This window comes from Stegodyphus dumicola, chromosome 9 (assembly GCF_044657685.1).
Source record: "Stegodyphus dumicola isolate Sdum_Otavi_A_Nest chromosome 9, ASM4465768v1".
NCBI lineage: Eukaryota > Metazoa > Arthropoda > Arachnida > Araneae > Eresidae > Stegodyphus > Stegodyphus dumicola.
The window spans coordinates 141,955,902-141,983,182 of NC_140776.1; the positions used below are offsets into that span (position 1 = coordinate 141,955,902).

At 33.8% G+C, this 27,281-nt stretch overlaps 1 protein-coding gene across 1 annotated transcript in view; it reads right to left on the reverse strand.

The window, feature by feature from the left end:
* The window catches only part of LOC118183323 (cGMP-dependent protein kinase 1-like), a 509,379-nt gene that overhangs the window by 13,246 nt on the left and 468,852 nt on the right, over positions 1 to 27,281 (reverse strand). Inside the window, exons 13-16 of the mRNA XM_085824166.1 lie at positions 24,076 to 24,165; positions 21,541 to 21,682; positions 20,212 to 20,375; positions 10,514 to 10,699 (exon numbers count right to left, since the gene is read on the reverse strand). Coding sequence (XP_085680292.1) covers positions 10,514 to 10,699; positions 20,212 to 20,375; positions 21,541 to 21,682; positions 24,076 to 24,165 — 582 coding nt within the window. The remainder of the gene's footprint in view (positions 1 to 10,513; positions 10,700 to 20,211; positions 20,376 to 21,540; positions 21,683 to 24,075; positions 24,166 to 27,281) is intronic.

Sequence of the window (27,281 nt, forward strand, 5' to 3'; positions counted from 1 at the left end):
ATTAATTAATCTTTATGTTTTCAAATCTTGAGAGATTGGTGGTAGAATAAAAGGGCTACAAGTTGCCTGGATTCCATTCCTGGTTTAGCACTGGTTAAATCTAGGATGACGGACAGGTTTTGAACTGTACTTTGCTTAGATAAAGTAATACATTTTAAGATTTTAACTTTAATCAAACTGAGATAAATTGTTAAGAAGCAATGATGAAAGCTTTCATTTAAGAACTATCCAAGTTGAAAAAGTACTCTACTCGGAGAAAACAGACTCTTGGAAATTTTATAAAAACAGATCACACTGACTACATGTTAAAAAACGCTTCAGACGGACAATCTTGCCAGGCAGTCATTCTAATGTGTCTAGAGTTTAACATGCGTAGAAATAACTCTCTACTCAGCCGAGGATAAGTACTTTGAAGGAAGAAACGTTTAAGAGGAGAAGGTAATAAATTACCATTAAGATGAGGAGAATCGATCGGTCTACGTGGAAGGGTATACAAAACGAATAGGAGAGAAACGGTTTTGATCACCTTATCATGTACTTACTATAGATAGATAGCTTGAAGGAAAGTACATAATAACTCACAGGATGGGATTAATGAAATCGATAAATGTATCATCTTCAGAAAAAAATGCTTTTATCATCATTTGCAGCATAAATTTTAGATATAGATAAAAAATAACTTATAGAAAATGAATTTTGCATCTAGTAATTTGAAATTCGAAATCCTCTTTTTTTTGTTTTGTTGTTGTTGTATAAAGAAGTTTGTGGAGGTTTGTTTATCTTACGAAAAATCGTACACGCTTCGAAAATTATTCCATTGAATATAATGCCTTAGAAAAGATATTTCAAACTTTTCATAAATTACAAATTTCAAAGACTATTTTAATCAAATACTGTACTCAATTTATGTACTATTTGTTAAGGGTTACCACGTCCGCAGATTTCTTATTGTAATGAATTTTATAAAAGCACATTTTCATTTAGCTTCATTGCAAATTCGTTTTACATTAACAATTTTAACTTGATAGATAAAAGATGTAAAGCGTTTTTTTAGAATTAAGTTATTTTTATTTCAGTCTACCAGCCGCCGAGCACTGGTAGTATTCTACAAGCTCAAATTCCGGTAAACGAGCTGTCTCCGGAAATTTTTGCCGCATGTCCCTGTTTGCATGGGAACTTATGTGGTTTTTCACATTGTGTGCATGTAAAGACGAGACAGTTTCCTTTAAAACGTCTTCCACAGAAACACCCTTAGGCAAATAATCCTTCTGATCTTTTCTCATAATGCAGATAATTCAATCCACCCTATTTTATCGTAATATCAACAGTATGAAATGTTTCTGTTACTGTAACATCATGAGTTTGGTCAATCTTAGGCAGTTTACAAAGATATTTTTACGATTATTCTTTTAAATTGCAAGGTCTTTATTAATATTATAGAGCTAACTACAAACAAGCTTGATCTCATTGTTAAAGGCGATTTGTCATCTATACAGAATAAATTATCTGCAAGTTAATTAACAGCAGTTTGTAGTTCGTTTAGAGCTTTCAGATTCTAGAATACAGACTACGATTTCAGCAACCTGTGAGGTTGTACTTGAGCTGTCACTTTAAGTTGAGTCCTACAACCCTACTAGACAATTAGCGTCTGAAATTAGTATTCTGCAGCGTGTCCTGCGTTGAGCGATATGCTTTGGAAGAAGACGATACACATTGCGTTTTTTCTCCTTCTTAAGATTTAAATCAGCGTTTATCATTTTGTTTACAGTGGACGCCGAGCATTTTAATGATTTTGAAACTGTCCTTTGACTAGGGGGATTTTCTTTCAACATTAGACAACGTACCTTTGCAATAGTCGAAGATGTCCGTTTTTTCCTTGAATACTTGTTTGGAATTTTTGTCCCACTTGAGGATCCAATTTGACATTTTTTTTTCTTTCTTGTTGATGATATTGAAACTGTCCTTTGACTAGGGGGATTTTCTTTCAACATTAGACAGCGTACCTTTGCAATAGTCGAAGATGTCCGTTTTTTCCTTGAATACTTGTTTGGAATTTTTGTCCCACTTGAGGATCCAATTTGACATTTTTTTTCTTTCTTGTTGATGACATTGAAACTGTCCTTTGACTAGGGGGATTTTCTTTCAACATTAGACAACGTACCTTTGCAATAGTCGAAGATGTCCGTTTTTTCCTTGGATACTTGTTTGGAATTTTTGTCCCACTTGAGGATCCAATTTGACATTTTTTTTCTTTCTTGTTGATGATATTGAAACTGTCCTTTGACTAGGGGGATTTTCTTTCAACATTAGACAACGTACCTTTGCAATAGTCGAAGATGTCCGTTTTTTCCTTGAATACTTGTTTGGAATTTTTGTCCCACTTGAGGATCCAATTTGACATTTTTTTTTCTTTCTTGTTGATGATATTGAAACTGTCCTTTGACTAGGGGGATTTTCTTTCAACATTAGACAACGTACCTTTGCAATAGTCGAAGATGTCCGTTTTTTCCTTGGATACTTGTTTGGAATTTTTGTCCCACTTGAGGATCCAATTTGACATTTTTTTTTCTTTCTTGTTGATGATATTACCTATCGACGCTTTATATATCACAAAACCATGACTCTCACATCGTTTTTGGATGACGGAGTATGCATATTTCTCTTCGGAAAGAGCGTAAATGTAGCCTTCGAATCACTGCTTTCTTAAATTCGCCATTTTCGATAAAAACAAATTTTTCAAGCCACAGACGATAATTTTGACTTTTAAAAACATAGTGCAATTGCAATTACTTCTTTTGCAGCGAACGAGTTTTTATTACCGCTTACCAAAATCGGCTAAAAAATGTGCGAACAGCCTCTGTATATATATATATATATATACCATTTATGTTAAAATCAAAAATTCGCCCCAATTCATCATTTTGTATGAAATAATTCACCTAGTTTAGGGAAGGAGACCTCTGACATGCGCCGACGTTCTGCGAAAGCCGACATGCGGAATAAATGCAATCCTGAAATTTTGCTCTAGAGTTCCGCATTATCCTAGCCATGGCTAGTGGTGCTTTTGCGATTTTTTGTCTGATAGCATCTTTCACTTCACTGCTTGCTCTCGGCCTTCTCTTGCAAACTTCGCTGTCAGAACTCCCAGAAAAGTCGCAAGATGCGCAAGCGGCGAAATGGGCTGCCATGGAATGCTGGCACGAAGTGAGATCAAAAAGACCTGAAAGCATTTACGCAGCATGTTCATCTATACGCTTGCTCTGTGTGTTGTTACTGTGGTGATCCACGGTTTGAAAATGGTTTCAGAATCAGAAGAGATTCGTGCACTAACCTAGTGCTTCGCATTAGAGAGTAAAGAACATCTATGATATAAAAATATACTTTTATTTACACAGCGAAAACGCGCAGCAACATTATTAACGAAAGCTCATTCTCCTAATAACATAACTTCTTTTTACACTCCACTTGCGCATGCGCATTGACAATTACCAAAGGAGCTTGGCAGATACTGCCATCTGTTGGATAAACTATTCGCTACATATTCCTCCCATTTGAATTTACTGGGAGGTAAATTCACATATCTGTTAAGTATAATATACGCATAATAGTACAGTATACAATATTGAAGTATAAAATTATGCCTACCAAGATGTTCTAATTAAATTGAAATACAAATTTACCTGGAGATGCAGCATTCCATAATTTTCTAGACATATTAACAGATAATACTAAACCTAGAAAAATAAAAATAAATCAAATTATTAAAAAGTATTCAAACAAGTACAAAACATTTCACAGATGTATCACTGGTTTCACAGTTCTACCACTGCTGGTAGTCATAGGAATATTTTCAGTCATATCCTTTTGGACTGGGTTACCCAGCTCAAGTCTGTACAGTCTTTGCACTGGTCTCAGAAACTCAGAAGTCTCTGTTTTTATGACAGCAAGTCTTATTTGTCCATCACGACCAGGTAGCAGCTTTATGACACGCGCCAGGTTCCAAAAAGCACGTTTTTTGTTGTTATCTTCAAGTAGAACAATTTCACCCACCTGGAGAGGTTTAGCTAAAGAGTTTTTAATGGACTGCTGACGTAACTGTCCTAGATATTCCACACGAAATCTTGCTCTAAGTTGTTCTCTCACCTTTTGTAGATACTTAGCTCGTTTACTCAGTTTTTCCTTATCCACTGTATCGATATCAGGTACTCCTGATTTGGAAATCTCCCGCAGGAACATTTCTGGAGTTAATGGGGATGAATCTTCAACGTCTTCCGACACGTAGGTAAGTGGCCTAGTATTGATAACTTTCTCACAGTCGCATAGTACTGTAAGCAACTCCTCGTAATCCAGGGCAGCGCGACCTAGAACTTTTCTCAGAATCTGTTTCACCATTTGAACTAAACGTTCCCACCAACCGCCCCACCAAGGTGCGGAAGGAGGAATAAATTTCCACTGAATTCTTTGCTCAGCGGCCTTTGATCGCAGACTCTCCCAATCAATTGTATGCAGAAGGCTCTCCGCTCCTTTAAAATTACTGCCATTGTCTGAGTATATTATAGATGGTCTTCCGCGACGAGAAATGAAACGTCTCAATGACTGGAAAAAAGCTTCAGTTGTCAAGGATGTTACTGACTCCAGATGAATGGCCCTATAGACCGCACATGTGTAAAGAACAATATAAGCTTTTCGACCATCCTTAAGGTAGAGGGGTCCTGCCAGATCGACACCCACTATCTCAAAAACATTTGCATCACGTACTCTATCTTTCGGCAAAATTCCTGGAGTTACATCACAACTTTTGGATTTAAATCTTTGACATTTAACACATTTTCTAATGCAGTTTCGTACTGTCTTACGAGTTTTGAGGATCCAATACTTTTCCCGCAAATGAGACATCACCATAGAAGTACCAGCATGCAGCAGCTCATTATGTGCATTCATTATTAGTAATTTTACTACTGCATGATCAGATGGCAAAATGACAGGAAACTTAAAGTCATCAGTATCGTCGCGATAAGAAATATTGGTTTTAGCTCTGATCAAACCATCACGATCAACTATAGGTCTGAGGTCTTTAATTTTATCATTGTTCACACTCTTAAATGATTCTCTTTGAACCAATAACATAAGAGTTATCTCAGCCCTTTCAATTTCCGAAACTGACAAAATTTTGGAGGTTTCGTTTGTAATTCTTCGTAATTTAAAGTAAAACCTAAGAATCCAACCTAACATGCGTACAATTTTCTTTATGGATGAAAAGTACCTGTAATACCAATTGTCAGGTTTAGAATCTTTGTTAAGAGTTATCAATACTGATTTACGCCTTTCTGAATTTATGATCTCTTCGTCCGGCAAATCGGTGCCTCTTGACCATGACGATTCTGGTTCTAACAGCCATGATGGGCCCTCCCACCATTTCGACAGCAAAAACTGTTTAACTGAACAGCCTCTAGAAGGGAGATCGGCGGCATTCAGCTCCGAAGGGATGTAATGCCAATCTTCTATTTTTGTAAGTGTTCTGATTTCTTGGACACGATTCCAAACGAAAGTTCCCCACCGTACGTCTCGCTGGATCCAGCACAAAGCGGTTGTTGAGTCAGTCCAGAAGAATGTTCTTAAATTTGGCATGTTCAAATCTGAAAAGACCATACGTCCCAAGCGTGCTCCGATTAAGCAGGATAATAATTCCAAACGAGGAATGGATATACTCTTTAAAGGCTTAACTCTAGTGCGTGCTTGCACAAAATTTAAATAAACCTTATTTTCGGTCTTCACTCTTAAGAAAATACAGGTAGCATAGGCATGCTTGCTGGCATCGCTGAAAACGTGAAGACTTACATCTTCGTTAACCGATCTGTCAATATTAAGCCATCTAGAAATTTTGACATCAGACAGCAGTTTCATTTCCTTTACCCATTGTATGGACTTCTTTTCTAAATGTTCTGGCAATTTTTGATCCCAATTTAATCGTAATTTCCAACACTCTTGCAATATCACCTTTGGGAACAGGGTAACGGGAGAAAGGAAGCCTACTGGGTCAAATAACTTATGCGCGCAAGAAAGGAGTGTTCGTTTACTCGCGACAATCTCCTCTTTCTTTAGTGACTCAATTTTACAGGAAAGAGTATCATCCTTCAAATCCCAGTTTAACCCTAAAACGCAAACGAATGTATCTAATTTAGAGTTGGGAATTATTTCGGTTTCACAATTCGACTGCCATCCTCTAAGATTAAACTTTCCCAGTGACAATAACATTCTCGATTCTAGTACAAATCTATTCAATTCTTCAATATTCTTAAAACTAGTCAGGCAATTATCAACATAGAAGGACTCCTTCAAAATGTTGGCTGTAACTGCAAACTGATCTGGGGCACGATTTAAATGATAGTTCAACGTAGCGGCTAACAAAAATGGACTACAGTTAAGCCCAAAAACCACGCGACAATGTCTGTAAATTTTAGTATTCTCTTCTTTTGCACCTTTCCAAAAGAAACGCAAATAATCTCTATCCTTCTCTCTTATACCAATCTGCAAGAAGGCTTTCTCAATGTCTGAAATTACTGCAACAGGATATTTCCGAAAACGATTCAACAATGTTGGAATTATTTCTATTAGGTTGGGACCTTTCTCAAGACAATCATTTAAGGAAAGTTCTCCTTTGGCGTGTGCCGAAGCATCAAAAACTGGCCTTACTCGCATAGTTTCGCTAGATTCTTTAAAAACCGGCCTATGAGGCAAATAGTGCTCTCTATCTACTTCGCCTTCATTTACCTCTTCAATAATTCGTTCCTTCAACCAAGTATCAAATACTTCCTAATAAACTTTAATTTGATTCGAATCTAATAATTTCCTTCGCGTATTAGTCAGGCGTTTTTCTGCCAACGTTTTATTATTAGACAAGCGAGAGGGGTCCAATACCCAAGGTAATGCAGTTTCATATCTCCCGTCTGAATCCAAATTCAAATTTTCCTCAAAATATTGCATGGTCTCCTCATGAATTTCAGCTTTCGTTTTAGACTCAACTGGGTCATTTATACCAATAACGTCTAACTTCCACAAGTTTTCTGCTGATCTTTCGTTTAGCAATAAAGAAACACATGCAAGAGAATCATTTATACCCGAAGATTCCTTCGCTGGAATTTTACCCATTAAAATCCATCCCAAACTTGTTTCCATCGCGACCGGACCACTTTGTAAACATTTAATATTTCCGCTGAATAAATATCAGAACCTATCAACAATTTAATGTCACTTTCGTTTTCGAGAGCATTACCCTCTACATCTGACACTTGAATATTTAATTTACGAAGTTCTTTCAACCAAGGACCTTTAGGTATTTTCTTAACATCAGAACAGATAACAGATTCACTTAAACAATGCACACTACATACATATTTATTATCAAGGCTACTCAAATTAACTATATATTTAGAATGCAATTTTTCTTTTGTTTCTACACCTCCGAATAATTTATGAACTAATTTCACTTCACCAACACTGTTACATTTCAAAGAATCTGTAATATCTTTCGTTAAATAACTTCTCTCGCAACCCGTATCTATAATCCCTCTGACTATCCTTTCCCTGTTGCCATTTTTTACTCTTACGATTAATGTTTGTAGTAACACATCGGAGCTCGCGGATCTGCTAGCCAAAACATTGACCTCGTTTTTCGCCACAGGCTCTACTTGTTTAGTCTCTTTCAATTGAGAAGGAACTTGTTGACACATTACTGCCAAATGCCTTTTCTGGCAAATTAAACACTTAACCTTGGACTTACAGTTACGAGAAATATGGTTTTTCTTCAAGCATAATAGACATAAACCCTTCTTAAATATTAAATCTTTTTTATCCTGATATGTAAGCGTACTAGCTTTAAAACATTTTTCTGTTAAATGTGGTTTATCACAAAATAAACACGATTTCTCAACTTTCTTAATAGGAGCATTTTCTTTAAATTTGTCTCCTGTATACAAATCATTACAAGTAGGAATATTAGACTCATCATTAATGTAACTTTTAGATTTTCTACTTTTATCAAAAGAAAAACGCGCTAATTTAATTCTCTCTTCAGATATCACTTCATTTTTCAAAAACAGAAGAATAGATTCAAGATCGCTCTTACCTTGTTGTGACGAGCTCTCCCGTTCCCTCTCCCACACGCGTAAGATGTCAGGGGGCAGGCAAGATTCAACTAACGGAAAAATAACACTAGCGTATTTATCTTCAGTCACACCGAGAGATTCCAGAGCACGCAGTTTTGTTTCTAAACTGTCGTACAACGATGATAGCGCAAAGTCCTTTTTGGTTGCATTATTATTTATCAACACAAGATTCAATAAATCCCGAACGTACACTTGTATAAGAATATCTTCACGTCCAAAACGATTCTTTAAATGTTCGATGACTTTCGGATAATTTTTCTTTAGTTGTCGGGAAACTCTGCACTATTTCCCGTGCTTTCGATTTGGCAGCAGTAGCCTGGATCAGATATACGAATTTCAAATGATCATCTAGCACTGGATCTTCGTGTATCTTACTAAAGGTATTCCAGAAATTCAACCATTGTCGTGGATCACCTGTAAATTCAATCAAATTTATTTTCGGAAGCTTCAAATTCGTTGCCGTTGTTCTTGAATCAACAGTTCTGGTTTCATTTACCGATGCATGAGTCAGCAAATTTTTCTCTATTTCCACAGTGATTTGCTTCACTTTCATCCTGGCTGCTATTAATTTCTCCTTGTAAGTCTCACATGACTCAAATTCTTTAGTATATTCTTCTTGCGAGACTTCTTTCGATTTTGATAGGAGATCCAATATTTCTTCATCCAACTGTTGTAGTCGAATTCCTTTATCTTCCAGGATTTCCAGGGACGATAATAGAACATCACTGTTCAATTCTGACTCATTCAAATGTCCATGTAGGCTATTATATGCTTTCGTGAAGGTTGCACGCAGTGGTATTCTTCTTACTTTCAAGGCTTCCATTTCTGCTGTTAAACCATCAAAAGTGTCCTTTACCTAACTAATGGGTCCTGTCACGGACGCCACTTTTTATTGTGGTGATCCACGGTTTGAAAATGGTTTCAGAATCAGAAGAGATTCGTGCACTAACCTAGTGCTTCGCATTAGAGAGTAAAGAACATCTATGATATAAAAATATACTTTTATTTACACAGCGAAAACGCGCAGCAACATTATTAACGAAAGCTCATTCTCCTAATAACATAACTTCTTTTTACACTCCACTTGCGCATGCGCATTGACAATTACCAAAGGAGCTTGGCAGATACTGCCATCTGTTGGATAAACTATTCGCTACAGTTACTACAAATTGTATTAGCAGTTCTTCAACTTTATCTCAAAGGCTGCACATTCTCTCCGCTGAAAGAAAAGATAGCTGTTTGGAATTTCGTAAGAATTTCCATCTTAATGAGTTTATAGTTTAAAATGATATACCGTATCGTTTAAAACCATACCCGTGTTCCGGTATTATGTGTGTCGCTAGAAAAAAATATATCAATACTTGCTTATATATAACGATATCAGTTGTTAATTTAGAAGCACTTCACATAGTCATTTAAGTTCGCCTACAATCCATGAGTTTTGCTAAGTCCTGGTGATATCGTTTGCAAATTATTTCATTTATATTAGAACATTTTCAACATTTTGTAAAATGAATGGTGGTCGTCAATGATTATTACTACTGTGAAACAAATAACAGAGTGTTTTATATTTCATTAACACGCTGTGATATAATTAGACACATATACTTGTATCTGCAACAACACTGAATTTGAGGCACACAATTAATTTTCAGCCATCTAAAGACAAAGACGTGCCTTAAATTTGAAGAAATGCGTAATGTACAGACTTCTTCTTAGTTTGTATAACGTAAGTATGGTATATATGTATGGGAACAATAGTAATATGTGTAACTGATGGACAATTTTGTACATGAGTACTGTAAATGTATTTGATTCTATTTTATAAAACCAAACGTCAAAATGTTTAATAAGTGAATTAGTAAAGCAACCATTTGAGTATGACGTATAATAAGTGAAAATCTCTATCGATTTCGAGAACAAAGCGATACAGGTACCTCTTCGTCAGGAGCAAAGAAGTCTGCAAGACCACTTGCTATTATCAGTCTAAAGATTTCTTTGCTCCTGGCCTGTTTGCCTTCGAAATCGATTGAGATCTTGACCAAATGTACGTTAAACTCAAGGTTGTTGTATTACTAATCTTATGTTAAACTTGGTATGTTTCTCTTCTGTTTTCAATAAATGAATTATTTCCATAAAAAAAGGCATTTTGTCAATTAGAATATCCAAAATATTTCTCTGAGCCTTTTAATTCAACAAAATAATTTTACTGCATTAAATTCAATGAAGTTTATTAATTAAATAGTTAAAAATGGCAGTCAAATATATATCTTTCAAAACTATGTTACCTCGCTACTTCGCAAGAATATCTTAAGAAATATTAAATTTTAAGTATTTGGTATACTAACTTGTGCTTCTTGATATCTGCAATTCCTGCTTTCTGGTATCCTAATCTTTCACTTGGATTATCCCTGCAGAGCCTCTTGATGAGATGCTGAGCGTTCTTGGGTATCGTTCTTGGGAAATCTATCATATCGATACCCTTTAGTATTATGGTGTAAATCTGCATCGGATCAGCAGCTCTGAACGGTGGCCTGGAGGAAAAACTAGAATGAAGCTTGAAAGAAAAAATAGTCTGACGCATTTAAAATTACGTAAACTTATGTAGCCTAAACAGGAAGCACTTCAAAAATAATACAGCAAAAATTACCAATTGAAAAGGTAAAATGTATATAAATATAAATGATTCACAGGTCCATCTGGGTTTGAAGAATATATAGTAAAACCGTTCTCAGGAAAATGGTACATAGTTAAAATAAATCTGATGTGTACACCACATGACTTCCTTGTACGGAATATTAAATTATACGCATTTTTTCCTGCAGTTCATTTAAACTTATTGGATTGAATTAAATCTACTTCGCCGACACCGCATAAACCACAATAGAATAAATGCATTCTTTAAAATTCACTCTAGTATGTGTTTACCATAGCGACACTCTGGCGCTAGATTCACTTAACAGTATTATATTTCTTTCATATTATAACTCATAATGCACAAAATTTATATCATTTAAAGAATAGAATTATCTAATCGTTGCCATATGTCCTATTCAAATACTATAATAAAGCTAGGATGATGTATAAAAGAAATTAAGCAAACAAAACAAAAAAGAACCAGTTTTTCACAGACGATTGAGTATTTATCATTCAATTAATTCAGTTCTCACTTCGCGACAAGGCTAAAATACGTAAAAACTCAAAATATCTGTATTAAAAATTACGAAGTAAATCTTAAACACTTATTTCCTGAAAAAAATTCTAGAAAGGATTAAGCATGATTTAATTGGCAATAATAAATGAAGGCGTTATCTTTGTTGTTGCGCAACAAAGCTAGCTAAACGAAGCTAAGTTTCTCTAGATTGGAAACAAATCCACTAGTCTGTTGCTTCAAATGTACACAATCAATAGCCGCCATTAAAAAAAAAAAAAAAAAAAAAAAAAAAAAAGCCTTAGCGGCACTTAAACAACTTTAAAATTGTTGATAATTCTAAAAATATTGCATACAGATTTACGAAAGGAATAACAACCTTAACCGGAAGATAAAAACAACATAATTCAATTATTTTTAAAGCAAAAAATGTACAATTTACAAACATATAAGAGTAAAGAAACTGAGATCACTGAGCCGGGTAACAGCGTGGATATATATATAAATATATTTATATACGTTTTGTGCGGCCGATCGCATCCAAAATACGAGGTGCACATCTACATGTTATAATAGTCCTATATAGAAAATTTCAACGTTCTGAGGTTACTTGTTTTTGAGTTATGCGAGATACGTACGTACGTACATACGTTCGTACAGACGCCACGAAAAATTTTCTTCAGAATTAATTTTAAAGTAGTTTTATAATTTTTTTGGAGGAAACGAGTCTTTTATTCTGTTCTTACCTACAGATATCACGCAAAAACATTGTTAAATTGCATTCGATAGCGGTCAAATTGGATATTTTTGTTGAAATATGCTGCCTGAAACTTTTCGCGATTACAATACTTCCTTTTTACTTCGTACAAGGAAGTAAAAACGAATCGCTCCAAATTCATTTCCGTTATAGACTCTGTCAATTAATTGTAGATTTAATCACTAAGCAGTAACCTTAATACATTTTAGTGTTATAGCCTTAGCATATAAAGACAATTTGGCTTTTTCAGGAGAAGAAATGGGAAAAACAGTCGACTATGCCTTCATTAGGATTCAAACCACACATTATCCAATTTGCTAGCTGCATGTAGTTGCAACTCACACAATAAAAGGACGCATGGAAGAATGCAACAATTTCTTACATTCTCCCCACTTAAACGGCGACTAGAGAGAGGCAAAATATATAGTTGACTAAACCCGATTGGTGACAAGTTATCGTCTACCACATTTTATTTCGGGCTGTACTCCAGAAATCATCAAATTTTCTTGTAAGATGTATCCTAAGTTTTTAACAGTTATCTTTAGTTAAAGCTACTTTCCTATCCTTCCTAATTTCAGCTTACAATTTCCTACCAGAACGTGTTTTTAGAATAGCGTTTAATGCAAATAAGTAAAAACGGTACTTAGGTCGAAGTTCCGCTGATTTCGTTAGAGAGCCAGAGTTTCTGACTAGCGCACGTTCGTTTTTTGGCTACGTCTCTCTCTAAGCTATTAGTACGCTCGGCTCTATTTCAGGCTCTTGATAGCTTCGCAAGCTTATTGGATATTGAGGGACCAACTACTTAGAAACCTTGATAGCTTCGGCTATATCTTTTAATTAAGTTTTAGTTAAGTTTGGTTTTTTATTACTTTGAGTTCAAACACAAGTGGAGGCTTTGCTGTATGCTTTGAGACAGGAGCCGACTGTAATTAATCCTTCTTGAGCTTTACGTCTCTGTTCACGAACTCAAGCGATTATTCGCTTATCTGTTCACGAGGTTCCTACACATTTAGCTGTTAGGTAAAAAGCTGGAAACCCAGGTTCGTAAAGCTGAATCCTCGAAAAATCAGTTGTGCTCACGTGGGAGTCTGAGCGCAGATTTTTTAAGTTTGCTACCTAGACGTGATAACCACTTACACCACGAGCGTACGCATTAGAAATGTGAAACTTCCTTACAGTATGACACTCACTGGCAAACACAAAGTTTGCTGGAGTTTTGAATATGAGTCGGTTGTGTAGGTATAATAGTGTTTTCATATGAAATATCAAACAAAGCAATCAAATGATGAGACATTTCGTGCATGGGACAACGCATTCAAGAAGTTGAGTTTTTTACTCGACGGTGGTTTTTTTCTGAACCTTTTGTATGATCATTTGTTTTCGGCGCCCAAGAACCTATCTTTTACTCACAACAAAATGTATCATTTTTCCTTTTAGAGAGTCGAAAATAGAATAATTATACCATATGAATTAGTCTTCCATCTCTAAAATCAAATTTCTACATAAATCTCAAAATAAGACGCATCGCCAGGTTTCAGCATGAAAAATTTTGAATTCTCCTTAGAAATGTATCACTCAAAACTAAGTACAGCTTTACTTCTCTTTTGTTTAAAAGCTAAGTAAGAGTAACTTCAGTTATTAAGAAAGGGATATCACTGATCTAAGTTCATCGAGGATGAAGAGCGTGTATTTTAAATGAACAGCATTTAATCTGCTACCGTAAGACTACAACCGAAACGGTTAACGAGGAATCCCTTGAAGCAAGAGAATTTGTGCAAATGCTGAGAATTAGTTGGGAGATGGAAACTTGTTAGATATTTAGAATGTAACCCTAAAAGCTATAGCATGTAAAGCATGTAATATATACCGTGTAATATAATGTGATGATAACGAAATGTCAAGAACATTGTTCATTAACAAGTTTAGCAATTCGAATGCATTTAGATTACGCCACTAAGCATGGTTTAAGTGAAGCATATTTGTGAAACATTATCTGGAGCTATGATGAAGGGTGAAGACGAGACTGTAAAACAATTCTAAATGCTTACAAGTAAGATTAGGTAGTCTATCGTTAACGGAATGGGTAGAGTTATTTAATTATGGTAAAGCATGCAATATATATCTGGATAAAATGTCAGATCCCTCAGATGTTGGCATTTAATTTAAAATTCATCTGTATTTAAGGCGCTATTTGTTGTAATCGTAATGAATTTAATGTACAGATTGAATCAGAAGTAGTTTCCGTTTCAAATAAGAGTCAGGTGCTTGGTCTTGTATCATTAATTATAATGATGCTAAATATGGAGGAAAAAGCTGACGCTGCAGATGAGCAACTGCGTACCAAAATGATCACGAGACCATGAGAATGATTAGCAAGATACGCTTTTAATGCCGTGGGAAACGAAACCCGAACTTTTGCAACGGATAAGATGCAAGAACCCATCCTGATCCAAAAGGACACTGATAATACCAATGAAGGAATATTTCTGAGGATTCCGAAAGCGGTGATTTGGCAAGCAGTTCGAGTCAATATAATTAGTTGGTAGTTTTGTGAATTGTATATGTAGAGACATTAGGTATTTTTTGAAAGCAGGAGAGATGAAAAATGAGCAATGCCCTCGTCGGGATTCGAACCACGGACCTCTCGAATACGCGTCGTGTGTGCTGACCACTACACCACGAAGGCATGCTAAGAAGGCGGAAGAAATATATGTTCTCTAGTATAGACTTGAATCTTGAGACTCTCCGTTCCTTTAGTCGTAATTATTACCATAACTCAATGCAATAAATGGTGCAGTAGTATTTTAACTGCGTTTTAATGATAAACTGGTTTATAAATTATAAAGAAATTTATAAGGAAACAGATTACAATTTTTAGACTATGGTTAAAATAAAAGTTTGCTTGATGTGTTGTTTGAAACCAACGGCATCTTATTGAAGCACCTGCTGTAAAATTCACAAAATAAAAAATATTCGGTGTCTGGGATTATTCTGATTCTTATTTAGATTTTTGAGTAAGTTCAACATTCATGTTCTCAAGACTATCTTAAATATTCATATTTTAAGAGGCATTAAAAAGGGGATAGGAAAATCATGAGAATATATTCTACTACGAAATAGAACGACGAATTTGCTTCGAAATTAGTACACAAAACAGTTTACAAAATTGTATTATATAATATTCTTTCATTCTGAGGACTCTATTTAAGGACCTTCCGAAAGAACGCTAATTCTGCGCTGTTTATCTCTACAACCATTTTTTAAGAAATTGTTCTTTTTTCGCTTTGTTGACGAAACTGTGCTTTCTTTATGATCAAAAGGATTTTTTTTTCTGTCTGATGTTAGCAGTAATATTTAATGCTGTCACGTATCAACTGTCTGACGTTTCGAATTCTATCATTCTTAGCTGATAAAAAGCAAGGTAAAAGTTCTCGTAAACGGCATCGCATAGTGTAAAATCGGTCATATAACTGGGTATACAAAAAAACTAATTGTCTACTGAATGTTTTTTGAAAAATTTACTTGAAATTTATGCCTATGAGATTATAAGGTATTTCTCCCGCCTTATTAGCATGCCTTTGTGGTGTAGTGGTCAGTACCCTCGGTGCGTATTCGAGAGGTCCGTGGTTCGGTACCGGGCGAGGGCATTGCTAATTTTTCATGTCTCTTGCTTCCAAAATACCTAATGTCTCTACAAAGTAATTAAAAATCGGTCTAACAGTCTGAAGATATAAATATGGAAAACATCTATGCTGTGTTTTTTCCGTCCATGCTTGGAAAGAAGTAAAGAACGTTACCTTATGTTGCTGTTGATATAAGTTGTAGCCCATGATCATATTCATAGATGGCGAATCAAATAACGAAATTTCTATAAGTTTTAGTCCGGCTCCCACTGTCAAGATCTTGAATTTAGTTTCATGTTCGGAGAAGGCTAGTGTTGGTGAAAAGTAGGTGCAGGTTTGAGTGGATGTAAACAATTTTGTTTGCATCACAATCTGACAAGATAATGATTGCTGTGGTCTTGGATAAGTACTGGGAAAGGGAAAAGATAATAATGAGGAGGACGGGATGATGATGATGATGAAGACGGCATGCAGGGCAAGAAAGTCAAAATATGATGTTAAAAAGATTCATTGTATATGCAGCGAATATTTAAAACAACGGTGACAATCTTGTAAACAGGCAGAAGTTCAAAACGTTTTGCCATCGCACTAAGACTTTCATGAATTTCCTGTGATAATAAGTATAGGCTTTTTAAAATGTATAATTTTGCTTTTTTGGAATATAAAATCATTTAGATGTATTTCAATTTTAAATAATAGGTATTATTTTCGATATTATTTATTTAATTATGGCCGATAGATCAAAAGCACAGCCGACGGATTTTGCATGCTGTTGGTTCTACAGATGAACAGTTAAGTTACAGAAATATATATTTTATTATCCAGAAAAATCTGTTGCCTGGAGTCGGTTAGATTCCATTGCTGTGCCGATTAAAAGGGATTATGGCAAATAATGTAGATGATAGAAGTTTAAAATTCCAGATATCTAGATTCGAGATTATAAAAGTCTGGATTTATAGTGCTCTGCATTTTAAAATATTCAAGGATTTAAAACAGAAAAACGTTATGAAAGCGTATAATTTAAAAGAAAAAAATATTTGTTATTAAATTTTTAAATATTTATATTTTATTACAAAGACTACATAAATTGATTTTTGATCTTAAAATGACTTTACACATGTTGTTTGTCCTTGAAAGTTTTCTATCTATTTACCTATGTATTTGCAAAAATTGTTTCATTAAATTAAGAGATTTCATTTTTAAAAGGACGTTTTCTTAAATATTGATCCCAGAGAGTTACAATGTTTCCAGTTACGAACCTACAAATTTCGTAAAACATAAGGCAGAAATTTTATGAAAGATTCTGAAAGCACAAATTAAAAATTTTTATACAGTCCGTGGGATATAGTAAAATTATATGGTAAAGTTTATACCGTAAAGATTATAGAGTTCGACCTTCCTTTTTAACATGAGCTTGATCCAAACAGACACAGAGCAAATTATCGTTGCGTCTGAAGTAATAACAGGCACTTGAAAAGGTCTAAACAAATCTTTTTATGAAACAGAACTTGAACATAAATGCATTTCTTATGTTTAACAAAATTAACCGTAACTTGTGGCAATGAAACTAAAATAAAAGCCAAATTCAAATTTAAAACGTAGATTAGTAGTCAAAGACTACACAATTTAATTTAAATCAAAAGAAAAAATAGAAAAATCTAAGTTGGTTCAAAATTCTAACCGGCATAAAAATTTAAATGTCGGTAGTAAATGACGCAAAGGATATCGGGATATGTAATTTCCCCACTAAAACAAAGGAAATTTTTCAAAAAAATTAAAAAATGGAAATTTCGCATTTATTAACAAACATCAATGGGAGAAATAAAAAATGTAAATCCCTGTTTTTCGAACTCAATCAAATAAACTACTATAATAATATGAAATATTTTGTTCATTTTGGCTTTGTCTCCTATCTGTAGTTTAAGAAATTAAAATATTTATCAGCATCCCCACTATTAAGAAGACTCTGAAAGATTTGAACAGCAGCCTCTACTAAAATTTTGCAAGAGAATGTTTTTCCTTTAAGAATATTTATGACGGCAGTGTGAGTATCTTGAGTGACCATTGTGAAAAGCTGCTTACGAAAATAATTATCATCCACCAGCAACCGTCTTTTGGAATGCCTTTGAAAATTCTTACTTTAGAAAAGCTTGATGCAAGGAATACTTTCGACAAATATGTTTATAGGATTGATTTATTGCGTTAGATAGCATGCCTAAGGTTAAGTTATAAGGTTCTGTTACTTTTTGTACTTTCAATCAATACACTATAGCATTGTTTTACAGATTAAGAGTATTAAATCATCTAGCTGATTCCAAAAATGTGAGCGAACGCATATAGAATTTAATTTTCGAAGCATTACATTAGGAAGTCGATACTCGAATTGTCATTCTCATATTCATTTAGAAAATCAATAATATGTGTAATACATTCGCTCAAGTAAACAACATCAATATTTCCATCTCGTTAATGTCAGATTAAAGATGATGCTTGTTCTTTTAAGTAATTTAAACACGCAGTTTTATATTTTTCTCGAATGATAAAAAAAAAAAGGTTATTTTTGTTTTGGGTACACTAGTATCTAATTTTTTGAATATCTTTACGAATGTAGCACCGACAAGATTCGCTTTATGCTTGCACTCACAATACATTTTTTGCCTAGCATTGATAATGCAAAATATGGTTTCAAAAATATTTTCAGTAAAATTGAAGAAGAGAGTCATGTAACATGCAAAATCTGATGCTAAACGTTTTATTGGAAGAAATCGTTTTTAATTTTCCTTCAAAGCATTAACTATTATTTGAGAACAAGTCGAAAAATTAATAGCGTTTAAAAACCCTGCACTTGCGCCAAACCGAAAAAAAAAATAAAAAAGACTGTTGTGCTTTTGAATCAATAGTTTTCAACAAGGCTAAAAATGTGCAAGTTTTTTGGCTTTGTCAGATTTTTTATAAGCCTCTGCAACAACTGACTTATCTTTTAGTTTTTCTTTTATTGCTTCTTTCTCGAAATTTGCGCAAAGTTGTACATATTTTTGTCTCAAAGTATCTCGAAATAGAAGACTGCTTGAACCAGACACATATTTTAGTAAACAACAAAATTCCAGCTGGATGATCTAATGTGTGCAGCTGAATACTGAATTTTAAACGCATTTCCGCCAGATCTTATAGAAATCCTTAATTTACCTTGTGGCACATTTTTGCACTTGAATAAAATTTAAAAAAGTCAGGCAGTCGTAGTCTGCCACTTAATCCTGCATAGGCTAAAGGTTGATATATTTTCTTCAAATAACTAGCATTAGCAGGATGCTTAACTAGAGTATCCTCTGCCTGATCTTTCAAACGAACTCTGTTTAAACATAATGGATATGTATGACTTAAAATTCTTTATTCTGTCAATTATTTCTTTTTTTATGGCGACTTATAAAAATTTACTATCATAATTCATCTACGGATTTAGAAAATAAAATAAAAGAAAAGCGCTTTTATTCCTCAGTTTGTGACTCGAGTGAACTGGTTGAGATAATTGTAGCTTGGCAAATGAGTCGGTACGTCCAGGAGAGATGTGGGCAGTAGGTGTACATGTGAGAGGGAAAAAGACTCCGAAACAGGCGGGGAGTCGCTGGACGATTAGCAGAACACGAATTAAATGTTCATCTTGATATACTTGCTTTTTTACGATTTAGATTGAAAAGTATTCGTAAACAATGTTTCGCATCTATTCACATCTGTTTCGTAAATATGAAAATTTGACGTCTCTATATACGTATATAGTGCTATGGGACTAACATTTAAATATAGAAAATGCAAGATAGGAAAAACTTCATGGTGCTGAAGCAAAAGCTATTAATACCTGCACCAGGATTCCACAACGTGCTTCAAAGGAAACTCGTGTCTCAACTTAAATGTACTGCATCGTTTATCTTAGATTATTTTGCTATCAGCAGAAGGGAAGGGATGCCTTGAGGAGGAGTTCCTAAACTGACTCATTTCCCCATGGCACATGGGGAAATCGACAAAAAGCAATTATGCAGCCAGCTTATTTGCTCGATTCAAACTCAGGTTCAACTATGAGTATTCAGCGGTCTTAAATAGTCAGCCACTAGCGAGGCTGCGCCGTTTATGTACGTTCAGTATTTTGTTTCAAAGTCATCAATCAGAGTACCTGCATTTTGAATTTAATTTGCTTATAAGTACTATGATTTAAAAGATTTTGACGTATGAGATAAATTAACCAGGATAATAAATTAAAATCTATTCACACATTTATACTCTTGTATAAAATTCAATTCAAAATGGAATATCGAATTGGCATAAAAGTGCCCACTCCATTACACAGGGGCACCATGATAATGGCAATCTGTTAATTGCATCTATTACATCTATCATCCTGCGGCACCAAAAAAGTTAACTTTTTCTAGAATAATGTTTTCATCATTATTTATCATTTTATCATTAATGGTTTTATTATTATTGATTAAGTGGATTAATTAGAGTAATTAGTGTGCTACTCACATGCCTGTGAACAGTTCATACATAAGTATACCGATTGCCCAAAAATCGACGGCTCGGTCGTGTCCCTTATTGAGAATGATCTCAGGTGCAACATACTCCGGAGTACCACAGAAAGTCCAGGTTTTCTTACCACTTTTCAGCTGCGTCGAAAAGCCAAAATCAACCTAAAATTTAGAAATATTAATGAGTAATTATAACAAAATTACAAAATTAAATTTTTCATTAATAACTGCTTAAAATACAACAAAGAAAATTCCAGCAACTACTGCAAAATCTCTGAGGACTCTGCAAAATCTGATCTATGATACTTGATTATTTCATTCAAGCATTTTCACTGACCTGAAGTTTCAAATAGATGGCCAAAATGCTTGTTATTTTCACTCAGCAGGAATCACAGTGAGGCCCGATGGCGCAGCGGCTGGCCGTGGCGCAGTAGCACCACAAGTCCGGGTTTCGATTCCCGGGTTGGGCAAGGCTGAGCCTTTCATCTCTGGAATGGGTCGATAGAATGAGTACCATGTTCGCTTGGGGACTAAACACCGAAGGTCTGGCGACAAGCTGCCCACTTGTCCAGGCTAAGATGCACAAGCAGCCCGAAGCCTATGGCCTAGAAATGGCTATCAGAGCACTGCCGGCCATGGCTCTCTAAGGGTTGCTTGTGCCGCCGATTTTAGTTTAGGAATCATAGTAACCATGCAAATATTAGCAATGTAAACTTTCGTTATACCATTTATACTATAGGTCCGGACATAAAACGGGATAACCAATGACACTACCAGCGATGGCAGAGCTTGCGATGTCGGTTGCACCAGACAATTGCACCTCGGCACTAGAACGGCACCGTGGGCCCCAGGAAGACGATGTCGACCAGGGTAGTCAGTGATCAACATCAAGAGGCTTTTGCTTATTTACTCAGGACAAATAATTGGTGGCCCATCAGTTTTATACTTAACCTAACCTATCACCGACCATCTTGTTGTAGCGACCGGTGTTAAAGTTTCCAGCTGATTAAAGTAATTTACACCCATTTTCTTTAAGCGCTCATTTGTTAAAACGTCCTTTTTCTTTGGGATCCGCAAGGTCATTACAACGAAAAGTACTTGTATATTCAATTGTTTGAGTTTTGTGGTACTAAATTCTGCAAGTAATCTTTTAATTGTATTAGGTTGGACTATTTAATTAGAGCAAAGCACATAAAGATTATCTATTCGTAAGTGAGATCTAGAAAACTTTTTCCAGTCAGAAGGTACGATGCTTAATTATGATAAAATATAAATGTCCCGTATTGCAAAGTACCTTATTACTTAATTAAGAGTAAAATATAATTACCAGTTTCACGTATCCTCTATCATCTAACATGAGATTTTCGGGTTTCAAATCTCTGTAGATAATATTTTTCATATGAAGGTACTCCAAAGCTTCGACCACACAAGCTGTGTAAAACCGTGTGGTCGCATCGTCGAAGTGTCCTCTGAAATGCAAATTGAGATTATTAAAGAAAAATATGCCATAATATATATAGGAATGAAATTTTTACGTTTGTATTCTTCTGTCATCAAGCAAGCCCGATGTCTAAAGTTCACTATGTTTAAAAAATAATTTTTTTAAGAATGATTCCTTTGTGATAAAACAAAAGTGTTTATTTTCAGCAAAATTCAAAAACTACATAGAGAATAAGCGCAATAAAGAAACATATATATCAACAAATGTATGCCGACTATTTTAAAAGAATAGAGCATACGTTTTAGTTCCTATAAAGACAGCTAGTGTAAAATGAGAAAGATTACGCTATTGGTTAGATCGCAAAAGTGTTGAAATTAATTTATTTTCGGAGAGATGGATAGAGTATTGCTTTATTTTTATCGGTCATTGTAAATTTTAATATAAAATGCTATTAGCTAAATTAATTTTAAATGTAATTGTTATTACGTGTGTTAATTACATTTCGCTAAAATCATAATTTACATTAATTCTTGTAATGATGCAGTACAGTATGTTAAGTATAAATATATTAGCATTTTGAAGGCTAGGAAAAAGAAATTGCCAAATTAAAAAGTTTTAGAGACTATTTTATTTTTATATTTCAATGTGTGTGTGTATGCGATTGTAGCACAATTAATTAAATAAGTAAAATTACAGTAGTTACAAGTAGAAATTCTTAATATATTAACTGTCACATATTCTAAGATTTAATTTTTATTGCATAAAGGTCTTTTATAATCTCCAAAAATGTAACAAATAATTTCATAATTAATGATAAGAAGAATTTGCAAGTTATTGCACAAGTAATCTTCAGGGCTTTAATTATTTAGTTATTTCTTACTTTAACATTAATTTTCTATTACTTCTCAATTTGAAACTTAGAATTAAATGAATCCGTTGTTTACCAAAGAGGACTTACTAATACGAAAACGGACAGGAATATCCGAGAAGCAGGCACAGTATTTATAGTGTTACGAAAATTTAGATTATTTCCTTTTCTTTACGTTTTAAAGAATTCGTTCATCATAAGTAGGCTAAAAAACACTGCAGATGCAAAATATCTCAACATGAGCAGCAACTGAATTTATAAGCGCAATTTATTACATGCGCACGGAAAATCCACCTTAAAATTGCTGCTAGTTTATCTGTACCCTTTCTTAATTCAAAAGGGATTCTGTGGGATACTTAAAGAACAAAGCGATGGTTGTACGCACAGTGAGTTCAGAATGAATGATTTCTGATTATGTGTATTTTTTTCAGTTTATTTTGCAAATGGTAGAAGCCAGCAAGTGTAAAAAATATAGAAATTCTTTTGCAATTTAACGAGAATACTATTGTTAAGCTTGTCAGAAAAAATAAATCGAATAAAATAATTGAGAAGCAGTCACAAATAAATTTTTTTAAAAAATTTCTACTGGAATTGTTTAATTATTCAACTGATGGTAGTTCAGTTGGGTGTCAGAGAGTAAAATATTTTACTCCATGTAATTCACGTTAAGAAGACAGAACACACTGAATAGTTGAATGTTTCAGAAACTGAGAATTCTGCCATATACCTTTTAGGTAAATAAATAGACTGCTAATATGTCTCTGGTATAAATAAAATGTGTCAAAATACCTGAACTGCTATCAGTGCTTTTTAAACAATACAGATCTACAAAAAATGTCACTGCATTAATATGCATTTCCATAACATTCGAAATGCAAAATTTATACAAAAAATTTGTGTTAAAATTTTATTACTATTATAATTAAATGTTAGCTTCTTTTGAAGATATTGAGAGGGAAAATATGTACAAGACTAGCATAGTTTTATTATTTGGTTTTTTATTATAAAAATCATAAATATAAAGGGTATTTTTTAAAATATAAGAGATACTAATATTGAAATTTACTCGTATCCTGAAGAATGCTTATTGAGCTGCTGCTCCACGATCCTTAATAAATATTTCTAAAATAAGCCGGAAGAGCAAAACATTTCATAATATATATATTAATTTTGTTAAACGTATTTACAATACTACCAATAATATCAATTACTGCTATTAAAATGATGTTTTTTTAACTTCTCTTGAAAGCATATTTTGAAACTTTCAACTGATATCTTACGCATAAGACTGATAAAAGTGGAAGTTGAGAAAACAACAGGTAATTCTACGCAAAATTTCATTTTTGAAAACATACGATAAAAGCAGAATGCATTTTCTCCGTCTTCTAATACTCCTGATAGTAGTCAGACATTTAGTTCACAACTGTGAATTACTTTTCTAGCAGAATACCAGTACCACATCCATGGAAAATTTCCGCTCCCTTTCCAAATTTGATCACGGACAGAACTTTCCATCGTGTCAATCTGTCATCAGCTAATTAAAGTGCACTTACCTGTCTCTGAGGTACGTCCACACTTCTCCTCCGAGGCAGGCTTCCATTAGCATATATACGTATTTCTTGTCCTTGAAAGTTCGGTACAGTCTAAAAGGGAAATGAATTATTAGTTCAACTCATTAGCAATCAAACAATCCTGGCTGCAAGTGACCTGCTAAAAGCCATTGTTCATACTTGAAATTCACATATTCTAAGAGTCTCTGTGTCTGGTTAGCCATTAGGAAATATTCCCATCGCACTGGGAGAATGAAATTAAGTGATCTATGAAGGTTTCTACATTTTAAATCGATGTCTCATTAAAGCATTATTAATATTAATTAAACGTGACATAAATTCCTGGTTAATGGTCTATAACTGTGGTGACTGCTTGGGTTAAATAAATTAATCGTGAGGCGTCATTTATGCGATAGTGAAGACATATCTTAATTATTAACCGTAAAATATATTTTTAACTACCACGCTGACTATTTTATTAATTGTTCGTTTGCTATTACATCGAAAAGTTAATTAATTTAAAAACAATTAACAATCCCCGTAATGTGGATATGTAAGGAAAATAGCAGAGACTGCTTAGAATTCGTTACTTTGCGAAAAACTTTCAGGATGGATTTGCCAGAAATACGAATTTAAAACAACGCATATATAGACGATTTTGAGAAAGGATGTGAGTAAAATTATATAAAATTAGATGGAAAAAAAAAGAAATTATTTTAAAACAAAGAGGAATTAATGAAATTAATAGCTGATTAGCATGTGTTAACGTCATATAGAATCGATCTTTATTCCGGTTTTGGTTTGTGGTCGTCTCTTTTTAATTCCCCATTTTCGTTTACGATTTCAGTCACAAAATGTTTATATGTTTAAGAGCAAGAGTGGAAGTCTTTATAAAAAGAATTTAAGTAAGAATGGAATTCCAGGAAACGACATAAAACATTTTAAAGTGAAATCTTCGCTTTCTTATGTTGATTTCAGCAGCGAAGGTTTTAAAACAACACATTTCAAAGATCCTGTATTAAAATGCTTCTAAATGCTGCAATAGAGTGCTTTAACAGTGTGAAATTATTTGCCTTAAACTTTCTTAATATTATTAAAGAAAATAGGTATGAAGAGAGTGATAGAACATTGACTATTATGGATACAAGAAACACTGGGAAGAAAGGTAAAGAATTGTTTTTTTGAAATAATATTTTGGAAATGAAAATTGCTGTTTGAGAAGAAATATTTCAAAATTACATGATTCAAAGCTGTGTAATATTTGCCTCACTTCTGAAAAGCAACTGAAAAGATATTTCAGTCGCGACTATGAACAATATTAAATTAAGAAATAAATTACAAGATTACTAATAAATAGAGAAGAAAGAAGAATTAAAATATTCTTCAGCAAGAAATTTTAGGCTTTTTGAAAAGCTAAATAATTTAACAAAATCTTCTAAAATTTTTGAATAACAGCTTTTTTTTTCCTACGTAAGAATATGTGTAAGTAGCATATTAAATAGTTGAAAAGCATAAGTGTACACAAAAATGTCTTATGATAATTTTTTTCTGAAACATTGTGAATACTTTTATCTTAATTTTGATGATTATTTAAAATGTTAATAATTTTATCTCAATTTTGACGGTAGTTTGAAATTTTAATTATTTATGAAATGATTCTGAAGTGGTATTGAAAATACTAATATAAAATGTGAGTAATTTTGAAAAAGAAACTATTGGCTTAGGATTATAGAGGAAGATTTTAAATTCAAATTAATCATTCTTTTTACTTTTACATGTACAAGAATTGAAGGAAAGCTTAGTGTGAGTTAATACTACAATTCATTTCTTATAGAAACAATGTTTTCTTATTATGGAAATGATCTGTGTAATTATCAAAGGGTTAGTTATTTTGTAACAGGAACGAAACTCATTCAACTAACGTTTTTGAGCAGCACTCAGGCTGTGTCATGAATTTATTGCATATTTCATCTAAAACGGACTTACAAAATAGAATTCAAGTCGAAACTTTTGTAAAACAGTAATAAGTTGGTATTATATATGTTTATTGAGAAACAAAGTAATTTCACCATTCTTAAATTACTTTAGTAACATGATCTTATTCTTTTTAAGTTTATCTTTGTTCCGCTAATAAACAGTCTTCCAAATTTATTTACAGTCAGATATAATGCGATACATTTGTAAAATGAAAGTACTGGACAGTAGGTACACCCACAGCGGTGCTTTCAGTGCTTTATTGTGTTCATTAGTGTACGGATTGTGCCTAAATAAAGATTATCTGTGAAAGTACTGTTGCTGATAGCCTGCTATTGAAGAAAAATTAATGAAGAACTAATTTTTTTCATCATTATATATCTCTTACCATCCAAAATTATCATTGCAAATATGTGGAAAACTATTGTATATAAGTAACTAAAAATGTTATGTTACATGACTGAAAATACTAAAAATAAAAATGAAAACTGCGTGACATCATACACAACTTAAGTACTATAATTATAGCAGGGACTCCTATTAAGACGCTTGAAACTGCAGCTCTTGGATTCAAAGATGATAAAAGTGAAGAAATTTCCGGCACTTTCTTTTTTCTACTAATTGAACATGTTTTAATTTCGCAGTTTTGCATTGACTTCATTAATGATAATAAGGTAATAAAATTCTAATCTTCTTTAAATAGAGTGTAACAGAAGCAAATCCAAATTTAGATAATCGTTTTTTAGATTTGTTTCTTTCAGATAACTTTACTGTGTACTTGCGGCATCAAAAAATCTTCAATTTTCTTAGCTTTTTTCAATATAAAGTGAATCTTTTCCCCAATACAATCTCCTACACTCACACGACCAGTGGCCGAGCTTTAAAATTCCTAAACACTGGTAGTTCGGTCCCAGGTTCCAGTCCCGCGAACGGGCAGGCTGCGTGAGCGGTTTCGTGGTTTTCCGCATGTGTAGCGTGTATACGAGCCAGTTTCCGTTAGGAAGTCCTCCACGAAGACATCCCTCCCATTAAGGCAGATAGCCCTAGTGTGCTTTGCCGTAATTAAATAAACCAATCCAAACTAAACCACTTTTACTCGAATGGGAAATAATGCAATTTTTATCAAAACTTTTCAGACGGCTATAGAAAATCTCCAAACTGCAGAAGCAGCTAGCAAATATTCCTAAAAATATTTTCTTGTCGAATTAATATGAAGAGTATTTTTCTATCTCATG